Source organism: Ostrea edulis, chromosome 4 (assembly GCF_947568905.1).
Source record: "Ostrea edulis chromosome 4, xbOstEdul1.1, whole genome shotgun sequence".
Taxonomy (NCBI): Eukaryota; Metazoa; Mollusca; class Bivalvia; order Ostreida; family Ostreidae; genus Ostrea; species Ostrea edulis.
This window is the reverse complement of record NC_079167.1, coordinates 36520234-36532478: the sequence shown is the minus strand read 5'-3', so window position 1 is coordinate 36532478 and position 12245 is coordinate 36520234. Positions and strand designations below refer to the sequence as shown.

The 12245-nt window shown below is 34.4% G+C and overlaps 1 protein-coding gene across 2 annotated transcripts in view; it reads right to left on the bottom strand.

Moving 5' to 3' along the window:
* LOC125670577 (tachykinin-like peptides receptor 86C) overlaps positions 1 to 10689 on the bottom strand; it is a 47043-nt gene extending 36354 nt beyond the window's left edge. The window contains exons 1-2 of one of the 2 annotated variants that reach the window (XM_048905811.2): positions 10543 to 10689; positions 8966 to 9929 (exon numbers count right to left, since the gene is read on the bottom strand). In XM_048905811.2, coding sequence (XP_048761768.1) covers positions 8966 to 9805 — 840 coding nt within the window. In that variant the 5' untranslated portion in view covers positions 9806 to 9929; positions 10543 to 10689. Of the gene's footprint in view, positions 1 to 8965; positions 9930 to 10438 lie in introns of both variants that reach the window. The other variant, XM_048905810.2, reaches the window with a different exon arrangement.
* Positions 10690 to 12245: the final 1556 nt, after the last annotated feature.

Here is a 12245-nt window from a genome sequence, read left to right as displayed (position 1 = left end):
AACAGAGCTACATCAAGTGTAACTGAGAAAGAACAACACGACTAGAAAACGAGGTTTCGTGTAAGGAAGATTTCGCTTCTTAAGACATCCAAGCTGTATCTTGAGAAGATTATAGATACTATAATTCCACAACTTTTCGCAATGTCAAAAAGTTTTCATTCTGATATCTATAAGTCTTGTAAAAAAAAAAAAAGTCTAAGCGCCCATGAATAGGAATTTGTCTGCAGCTGAAGGGAGTTGATGAACTATCAAAGAGGTGGATTCTGTGGTTTCTATCCAGTTCTTCAGTTATTGACAGTGAAGTTCCAGTGACATTTCATTAACCTTTCCAAGAGGGCACGCACATGTTTGACGTAAGATAAAGGGTTTTCACGTATTGGCAAATCATTAATTGAAATTAATCTACAGTTGAAGCAGTCAACAATAAAAAAAAAATTCCTTAATCGAAAAAAAAAAATCTCTCAATGTACAAAAATAATTTCTTGTTTACAGACATCCTACAGCTTAAGATGAAAAAAAGGCTAATTCATTTCATATATAGATTAAGCCACAACCAGCATGCGGACATGATATACACAGAGTTTGTCTGAATGAGTTAGTGTATGCCCCGTCAAAACTCTCGTTAACATATGTACACGGTTCGAGAGAGTAGCTTTTGTATCGACTGCGCGGAAGATACCCCATCTTTGACACTTTTTGTATATACAATTTGCCAAAGTATCTGCTCTTATAACTTGAGGTTTTTCCTAGTCATAATATTGTATTTATGATTTTTTATATTGTAGTTTTTAGGATTGTGGCATTTTTGTAATGTTTTATTAGTCACAATTCCTTAGCATGAATTGCAGTATTGTGTTCTTAGTTTGTTATATTTTTAACTGTTTTAAATGATTTTTTGGTGTAATCCTTTGTCATTTATTAGTTAATAAATGACCATTCTAATTCCTCAAACTGTGTTATGTGTTCAGTTGTGTCAAACAGAGCACCACCCTACCAGTTATCCATAAATAGGGGTTATAGGCACCCTTTCAAACACGTACGATATACCCGATAGGTACCATTATATAAACGCACGATATACCCTATTGGGAACCTTTGCATGAATCGGAAATTCTTTTAGCAATAGTTTTTTGAAATTGATAATGATTTAGCGGTACACAGTTTAAAGGGGCATGGTCACGAGTTTGATACAAAAAACATACCAACAAACCTAAATTCAACATTTGACGTAAAGATATATTTGAGACACTTGAACTTTTTCATTTTCAAATCAAGACACGAGCCCCGTTTATATACGTCACGTGACTCGACTATCAGTTGACAGTTTCGGTGAAAAAATGCTGTTACAACGAATTTGTTTTCTTCTTTCTTCTTTGTGCTTGCTCCCTAAATTGATCTATCATTAACGTATGTTGAATGCTTTTGACATATACTTTTTAGAAACCTTGGTGTTCTCACTTCCGCACGGGGTTTCCTGGTTATGACATGCGTGTTGACAAACACGATTTTGGGAGCTGGATTTTATGTAAATACAAAGTATATCTTTTGTAAAAATATTAATGATCCACTTATTCATAAAAGATCTTTATTTCTATAACAAAAGCTGTCAATTTCAATCGATCAAAAATCGTGTCTATGCCCCTTGAAAGGGAGTTGACCACCTAAGTCAAACTGGCATGATTCTTCTAGATGAATGTACAGTCACTATTTTACATGTACATTACTTCTACATATAAAACATTTTTCAGAAAGAATGCAAAAGTACGCGAACCAAATAACTCACACCTGATGCAGGTGACTCTAATTAAGGAGAACAAAGCTAATTTCCCCCAAGAAATGAAGTAGTTTTTTTTTTAATATGTTTCAATCTAGGGAGATAATGCTCGAATCATTTTCATCAATAGAGGACATGTCAGTCAATATTTTAAATACTTTTTAAATGAAGCAACAAAATAAAGAATGTAAATTGAAAGTAGTTATTTTCTATTTTCATTTTCACCATTCTCACATGTTTGTTACACTGAAATTTATGTCTCTTTACGTAGAAAAAAAAACCCCTGACAATAGCTCTTAGCAACTGGAACACACGTAGTCAGAGTCCATCACTTCACAGATATTTTTGTTACTGAAATGAAGATATTCAAACATTTTTTTATATACAACATTGATTCAGTGGGTTGTAAACTAGACCAGACGTGTAGAAAAATCAAGTCAGATTGACATTAAACCTTAATTAAGCTAAATGTGTTTTCTAACATCAAAATTTAAATCAGGAAAATGAACTAAGGGTTCTCAATTTAGTAACTGTTCTCGTATTATGTAAGGGTACTACAGGATATACACCATGCACATGTAAAACCTATAGACAGTCATTTTTTTCTGTCTCAAGATGAAAATGTGGATGAATTGCTACAAAAATTAGATATTTACCTGACATGATTGACACTAATTGCTTTGACACCAATGACCCAATGCTTGTAGTATATCTTCAGCAGAGATGTTTTACGGAGGGGGAAGGGGCTTAGACACTCATTTACAGCACTACTAAAGACCTCTCCTAATGCAGCACTTAGGTACGAGAACGTGGTCATATATTGGGCATGAAAACAGATAAAAGTCTTGTATAACTGTATGATGTTTTGGGTTTAATTGTATCTATCAAGGATGTTTTATCCAAACATGTTATAGCCTTGAAGGGACATGGACACGGTTTGAGCTGAAAATTTTTAAATTCATTTTAATGTTTAGAATGCTTAACTAAGGTTTAACTATTTCTATAAATGGTCAGCAAAAATTTGAATGTCATTTGTCGAGATATATGGGAGATACAGAGCTCATAATTCTTTGTTATGTAAACAAGGCTCGTGCCATGTTTTTGTTTACACAGGTTAAATATACGAGTAAAAAAGTCGTTTAAAGCAGAATTTTCAATTTACAAGTCAATTCTGAACATAATTAAATAGTTTCTAGTGTTGGGCGTATCTTATTTTGTTTTAAATATGCTATTCTCTATGAAGCAATCTCTATGAAAACAAAAACATGACACGAGCCTTGTTTTCATGACAAAACATAGTGAGTGCTGTATCTCACTTGTAACTCAAAAACTGATATTCAAATTTTGTTTGACCATTAGAAATACTTCAGTTAAGCATTATAAACAATAAAAATGGAAAAATAAAATTTGAGAAATTTCAGCACAAATCGTGTCCATGTCCCCTTAAGGTTTTTCCAACTTTAAAAGATTCGACTAGGTACGATTTGTCGCCCTTCGATTTTTACTAGAAATACAATTCTTAAAAATATTGAATGATATATAATGCCTATTGATATGTTTTCAAATGTTTCATCTTTTATATACTTGCTCATCGTCAAGAATGATAACTAATAACAATTTTCTCCCGGAGTTTATGGTAACATTGAAACTTCAAATTTTAGCAGCTTCAGCCTAGAGGTTAGAGCGTTCGCCCTGCATGTGGAAGGCCGGGGTTCGAATCCCGGCCGCGACAAACCTGAGTCGTTAAAACAGGTAGTGACAGTTCCATCGTCAAACGCTTGGCATCAGGTGTGAATGTTACGGGTCCTCGGAGATGATTTTAAAAACTGATGTCCCGTGTCGCAGTAGGTGTAGCACGCTAAAGAACCCTCAAAGGCCATAAGCGCCGAGTAAAGACCTAAATTTGAAGCCCTTCACTGGTCTTTGTGACGTCTCCGTATGAGTGAAAAATTATCGAGAGAGATGTCAAGCAAACTACAATCAATCAAGCATGAAACGTCTGAAAATTTTCAAGACAACCATTAAAGTTATACGAGACCCGTATCACGTGTGTTCATTAAGGAAATGATGCTGATTGCATCGTGTCAATTCTTCCTCCATTCGTTTGACTTCACGCACACTATTGATGTCACCGAACGTCGAGTCAAAATATGACGTGAAAATGTCATCCGAGACATTTTGTGAGCGCACAGAAAGTGGCTTCTTTTAAATCGGAGTTAATTTACAGCTTTGGAATCATTTTGAAAACCCAAACGACGAGAGATAAACCTATACTAGTGTGTTGGTTATTTCTGTAATAAGGCGGTCAAATATATCAACTTTCTGGAGCAGAAAAAAAATTCTTTTTCCAAATTTTCTTTATGAATTAGACAGGATCATAAACCAAGTAGCACGAGGAAAATTTGGTTGGATTGAAAATGTTAAAAATATTTTGAACTCTTGTGGACGTTCAAAATCCGGCTTGATGAAATCCAATGCCATCCAAAGTGGAAGGTGAAAGTCAAATTTACGCTATTTGATCAATTCTGACAAATTGGCAATCTACTCTTCAACATTCATTCATAGCATTACATCAAAGAATATACGAAGAACTTAAGTTTGAAAACTATCCGAAGTTTTTATCCAACACTTATGTAATTCAATTCTGCAGATTTCAAACATGTTATCACCATATACCTGTTGAAAGTGGACGTTGGGCTTAATTGGCAAGAGGGGACAGAATATATACTCATTGTAATTTACAAGAAATTGGAGATGAATTCTATTATATACACTGTATACTTAACTGCACTTTGGTGCAACAAGAAATATTGTTAAACATCTAAACAAATAAATATTTACTTTAAAACATTATGCCCAACAATTTGAAAAAAAAAAGTATTTACATTCATAAAGTAAAATAAAAACGTGTTCCCGGTCCTCGAATTCCCATGCTTAACGCGTATAGTAACACTCTATTTCTTTATATTTTTAAAGGCATATTTTACTTGTTATTTTGTATGGACCATCTGTTTGTATATCTATATTTCAATGTAAAGTGGTGATTAGATTCACGGCTGCCCCCCCCCCCCTTAAAATGTTCAAATTTAAGGTACATCGGAGTCTCTTGTGAGAAATGGAAAAGATAAAAGAAGCAATAATTTATTCCACTCTCGGAGAAATAAATGACAAAATCTTTCCAGCCCCCCCCCCCCCCCCCCCCCGTCTCATTAAGTAGCCCCTAACCGCAACTCCTGGATCCGCCCCTGGTTTGAACAGTTTAAATACATGAATTTATGTTCAAAAAGAAGGTGTTGCACGTCTTCATGTTAATATCCCTAAAGGTGTTGCATGAAAGATCGATAAAATTAAGTTATTTAGATATATGATAAAACCAATCGAAACTTCTGTCTTGATTCAAACATTTTTGAAAATAAGTTTAAAAGACGTGTATTGACAAAAATTATCCAAAATAATTCGAGTTTAAATCAAGCAATAAGCGATTTACATGATTTTTAGCGTTAAAATGAAGGGGTATCCCCGAATTTCATAAAAACTGCCCCCGTTAAACAAAATAAATATAGCATGAAGATGTTCTTCGAGTTTTCCACTAAAAGAATATCGCTTTGAAAATCTGTTTCACGGGGCATTTTTTGTAAAATCCAAAAATCGAAACTACTTCATTGATATTATTTTCTTCACCTTCATCTGTACGTTAATTTTCCTTCGTAATATGGTCTACTGGATTACAGTAATAGTTGCATCGCCTGGGGTCGAGTAGTAAATTCGACCCCAAGCGATGTAATTGCCGGAGCTGGATTATTCAGTGGGTAACTGTAAGTCATCGACTTTTATTTGTAAAGATGTTTTCTTTTTTAAAACGACCGGGTTAGAATCCCTCAAGAACACATTTTATTTTAATATTACGTTTTCCATCTTGATTTCTTTCTTAATTGAAACACACTTCTAGTTTTTATAAATGTTTCATATCAAATCTCTGTTTATTACAATGTGCCGAGTTTGAAATAAGCTTCCATCCTGGACACTGTTTAGTTTGGGAATAGGACTCGCAACAAACACGCCGAATACAGCATGCAATACATGTGTTTTAATAGTCAAGACTTGTATGTTTTTCATAGTGAAAGGTGTTGACTAAGGCATGGCGCCTTTTACGAAAAACCGTTGTAAACTTTGCAAAGCTTTGAAAGAAAAACTTTAAGGCCGAACAAGGTAAATAACCATTAAACAGTTTCAGTGGATAAGATGATATGTATTCCAATAGCAAATTGCTATAGTGAATCAATGTTTTCAAGTGCATGCAATGTTGAAATTATGTTGAACTTTATTAATGCGTATTAAACTTCCCATATTTTGTTTTGTGGTTAGAGTCATGTACAGTTGCCAACTTTTGGTAGAAAATAATACATGCGAATGTAAGAGCTTTTAGACTGTAGTAGTATAGATATTAAATGTAAGAGCTTTTAGACTGTAGTAGTATAGATATTAAATATTTGATACACTCGTAACATGTAACCGTGTACATTGTATTTGACACTCAGAAGGGGAAAAGACAATTTAATTTTCACATTTTCAAAAATTATGTTTAGACTACATGTATAATGTATTAACACTAAAATGTATTAGGCTTGCCTTTTGTACTGGGGAATCCTACATGTATTTAATTAAATGGCAAATACGCAATAAGAGTATAAATATAGATGAAGGTCAGTTCTACGTCACGAGTGCTGGCACGGAGCTCCGATTAGGGAAGTTCCCGCTTCGGTATCAGGGAAAAGTTTTTACATCCCAGATTTTGTAATAAGCCAAATGTACTTAAGTTTTGTGAGATAATGTCAAACTAAGAGAGTCTTCATAACTAAACTTTATGATGCAGTCTGTCCTCCATAACTTATATCTCTTACTTTTTCTTTTCCTTTGTAGATATAGCATGTGTATCTCTTGTATTTTCTCTTATTATTCGTATTTCGTTTTATATATTCACGATTCATTAAGACGACTTACCATTATCTGTTATTCGTAATTGTACCTCATGTACCACTGATGGATGGTGCGAGTGAAAATAAATGAATTTGAACTTGGTGCAACACTTCTTTTACACGGAACCACATCACTATTTCTTACTTCCAGTTGTAACATTTATCGCTAAGAGGGGTCGATCTGGAAAATTTGATTTATAGGCCGGAGACTATATTATAGTAAATTTGTATGATATTTAAAATTTGCTACCCCTCTGGGAGCCACTTAAATTCCCTACTAATCTTTTTCTTAGAAAAATTTGAGTAAGTCTTATTACACCAATGTTCTCGTATACAAACTTTGGAAAAAAAATCTAAGTTATAAAAGTATGACAGAAATAGCGATCAATATGCAAATATCATTAGAGGAAATTCGGTTTATCTTTTATCAGTGTTTATCAGTTCTGATAAGCGAACAGGCAGTGATAAGTTCATATAAATTGATTATGCTGCAAATTAAGATATAATTTGTAATGAATCGCAAGTGTATACAATTCATATCTGCTCTAATTGAATTCCAATGTCTTTTTTAAAATATGAAAGGAGTGTGACCTTAAATTGACCTTGACACACAACTTCTTTGTGTCAAACGAATGTTTATATTCTATATTTGTTGAATACGAAATATAACAACTTAACGCATCCAACAGATATGAGAAGAATCCATCCCAAAACTTTATTTTACGACGATTAACAATTTCTACTATAATTATTAACGTCACTCGTCCACTTGGATGTTGGGGCGAAGAGTGTCATTGATGTGCATGTGGGAAAACCGGAATACACGGACGAAAAGTGGTTAATTATGGTAGTTGTTGTGGTTGGTATGCTTACATTGCTTGTGGTATTGTGGTAAGCATTCCACTGGATTCAAACCCCCACCCCCATTTTTTGCGACACCTCTCTTTTTCTGCACAAAATGTCGTCACATGTAATTTTATTATAAAACCACTGCGCGACTTCAGATTTTTCTGCGAAAGAGGTTCCTAAAGTTTATTTCTCTTAAAAGGCCATTTTGTTGGTTTAAGGAGTTTCTTCAACATGTAGAGACTAAGTCGCAAATAATAATTATACAAAGAAAAGTGCATAAAATCATAAAATTTTACATGTTGATACAAAACAATGAACGTAGAAACAATATACGCAAAACTTCCCGGTTATACCAGTATTGTGTGTAACGTCTCTATAAAACTTCCCGGTTATACCAGTATTGTGTGTAACTCTCTATAAAACTTCCCGGTTATACCAGTATTGTGTGTAACGTCTCTATAAAACTTCCCGGTTATACCAGTATTGTGTGTAACGTCTCTATAAAACTTCCCGGTTATACCAGTATTGTGTGTAACGTCTCTATAAAACTTCCCGGTTATACCAGTATTGTGTGTAACGTCTCTATAAAACTTCCCGGTTATACCAGTATTGTGTGTAACGCCTCTATAAAACTTCCCGGTTATACCAGTATCGTGTGTAACGTCTCTATAAAACTTCCCGGTTATACCAGTATTGTGTGTAACGTCTCTATAAAACTTCCCGGTTATACCAGTATTGTGTGTAACGTCTCTACAAAACTTCCCGGTTATACCAGTATTGTATGTAACGTCTCTATAAAACTTCCCGGTTATACCAGTATTGTGTGTAACGTCTCTATAGACCGACGTACTGTCCGTTACGTAATGTGATAATTGAAAAATTTTGTAACCCCCCCCCCCTCCAAATCCATTTAAATGACATCAACATATCGTGCATTTTTATTGGGATAAGCATGGTTTTAAGAATACGAAATTAATAAAAGTAGGGTTAGTATATTATCATTGCACACATTGAAAAGATCTGGTGGTGCTAAACTGACTATATAGAATATAGTGTAGTGTGAACAAATCCTCAGTTAGTCAAATGTATTAATAGAATAGTTTGTTGGTGCCCTCCCAGAGGAAATAAGAGAAGAGACTTTTCACACTAAGGACATACTAAAAAATTGTGGATAGCAACTTGATGAAAAAAGAAAAAAGTGCAGTATGTGTGCAACATCAATGTAGTGACACACTTTAACTCACTGGAATTAAAAAAAAAGTTTTTGTACAAAATTTGTCGGCACATATTTCCGTTTTTAAAGATCTTTGATTAAACCATTGATAGAACTTCATGTATTATCAGTATTTGTGTTTCGTTTACTTACCTTCTTTTTCGACTTGATTTGGTAGGAGTCCCTTTGAGCGTCGGCATTTCCGGGAGTTTTTCTCTTCCACAGAATACAGCTAACAATGGAGTAAGTTACAGCCAGGATTAGCAACGGAATCACGTAAGTCAACACCAACACGAGAACGGAGTAGGCGATCCGTAATCCGTCATCCGGCCACTCTTCGTCACACACTATGCTTCCGTTTTTGTTCGTGGTTTCACAGACTTTTAACTGGACAGCACTTAAGGATACAGCAAATATCCATATGCACAATATAATGATTTTATATCGAGGTGTTGCATTGTGGGATTTCAAAGGGGAGACTATTGCATGAAAACGGTCGATGCCAACCACCATATTGGTTGAGACACTAGCCGAGACAGATACAGTTTGTAGAAACACGACGATAGGGCACATAGGGATTGAAAACACCCAGGTCCCCAGAAGTTCGTGGGTGAAAGTAAATGGGATACAAAATATAGCCATGATTAAATCCGAAAATGCCAGATTCAATAAAAAAGGTCTAATGTCTGTCTTTGACCGTTTACCTTTGGTAAAAACAATGATAGTTGTTATGTTTCCGACAATAGCCAACAACGTGGTCAGGGAATATAGAATAATGAACACCACCGCTACATCCAGGGGCCATGCGAATGGATGGTATGGGTTGATAGGACTGAGGTAATGGTTCTTAATAAAGAACTTCGAGTTTGTCAAGTTGCTTCTGTTTAAATCTTTGGCTACGTCCAAAACCGACATTGTTGTGGAATCTTGGGACATGTTGACAGATATCACTCCGTCATGTGATAGCATATCTCCGATGGAATCCTTGCTCATACTCACAACTTGCCAATTATCTTTATACAGGTAATTCCATGATCAATTGCCAAGGACCAGTAAGACATTGCCATAGGTAACCATCACCCGCGACCGTTTCTTCTACTGCGAAGTACGCTGTACTCTGTGATAAAACAACAAAACACATAAATTGGGGAAGAAATTGCCGAGACTTGTTTTGAAAAACGATCTAAATTACTATTGTTAAAACTATCAAATGTCTGCTTTTAAGATCACTATTAATTATTTCTATTCCCCTCAAAAGACCAGTGGCTTTTAAATTTTGCATTTGAGTCAATAAAAAATCAAAAAAAAATCCAGAAGATGGAATTGATTGTTTCCAAGTCAAATGAATATAGATTAGACAATGTTCAACGACGTATCATTAGTCCAATGTTTGATTTTTCCCGTTGCCATTGAAGATAACTGTCTTTGAGAAATCATAATTAATAAATTATTAAGAATAAAAATATTTGTGACACATGTATATGACACATTTTTCGATTTTACTTACAATAGATAAAATACATTGTATATTTTGAAATTATCAACATGCATTTTTTTTTTCTGTAAACAAACACTTACTGAATCTTAAATCATTTATTTCATTTTATACAGTTTAAAACATAATACCTTATTTCTCAGGTGCTGCAAAACCTAGCAACCACGTTACAGATATGGGAACAGAGAGCTCCAAACAATCCATGTTATAGAGAGTATAAGAAATGTTGACTTACAGAAGCAGGCAACTCTTGCAATCAATGTTCGTTACTGACTACGCGCTCCCTATCTCCACCTAAAGCTATAAGTAGACTTCAGTAGTAACTCGGTTTGACGACGACGCGCCGCCACGTACATGGTCGATTTCGTCCTGCTAGTCTGATAGATATGTATGTATGTTTATATGTTCTTTTATACAAACTAAAAAAAATAAATTTGTCATTTAAATACACAATTCCATTACCCATCATCTATGACTTCAAAAGACGTTGCATATTTTATTTTAAATCGCTTACGTTTATTGGTGGTGTGGTTGTGAAACATTTCGGTTTAGTGAAAGGTGTTACAATCATATCATTATGTGCACTCTTATAGGAAAATAATTATTACTTTGGAATGCCATTGAAGTAATTTTCTTCAAAAAATGTTACCTCCGTCAATCCTGAGACGTATTGCATTAATTGCCATGTCAATTTCTGAATCAGAGATGTCAAAGGAAATCTATTCCAATGCACTTCCACAGGAAACTAATTTTCATTTTCCAAAAATAAACAATATGAAATACAGAGATGATGATTCTTCTCCCGGGTGCGTTTCCATCAGGAAAAACACAAAACAGATCTCTAAAAGGCAATCATTTCCCCGTAGTTTTATTTTATTTTCTGCGGTGTTTTATCTACTACATCATTTTTGGAACATTTTTCTTTGACATCTGACATCAGGCATTGTTTACAAGAGTTGTCAAGGGCTGGAGATATATTTTGATCTGTTGATATGATTATTATTTTTTTAAATGTGCTTTTCGATTATTGCCTTTCACCGGTAGTCTGGGTGTGTGATATTATATGATATTGCCATCTGTTGGGAGCTTTGTTTCGCTGTCATGAACACGAGTATGATCTTGTATAAAACCTGTTTGTTATGTTGCAGTTATTCAGATACAGACATATATTACGTCATGAACTTTGCATATCGTATTGGGCTACTCTCCAAGACTGGAACCAACAAGTCGGCTTAGCATCTGTTAAGGATATTTAAGTTTTTTGTATGTCGACCAGGCAATTAGTTAATTACAACTGGAATATCAGTTGTTCGAAGTTATTGAAATATCAGGAATTCGTTCTGTGATTGACCTATGGAATCCCTTGATTAAAGTGATCGTTTATACATCTACATAGCACTCAATGTGCTAATGTTTCTATTTACAGAAATCTGGGACAAGATCGAATGATATTTGGAGGTATAAAATAGACAGGATTAAGTAAATTATCTGTATCTGGTCATGCTGATTACGTGTTCCTAAATGTACCATTTTAATGATTACATTATAGATATACCCCTTACCAGATCAAAACAGAATAGCTATTTGCAGGTTTAATTTTCTTTAATGTTTGATGGTATTGGTTTGAATTCCGTCGATTTTGACATCATTACTGATGTCTTATTAGAAACGTAACCACCAATTACATTCCCGGCCCATGTGTAATTTAACGGTCAATATAACTATATAACGGTCTTCACCAACACAAAACTCACAACTGTTACTAGTACATGGTGTACATGTACCGAATTTTAGAATTGGTTGATTTTTGACAACAACAACAACACAATTTAAAATAGGTTAGATATTTTATACAAGATTTACCTGGATAATTTGCAATGAGGAATTATCATTCGCAGTTTTTACTGCTTTTCATTAGTTTCAGTAAGATGTCATTAG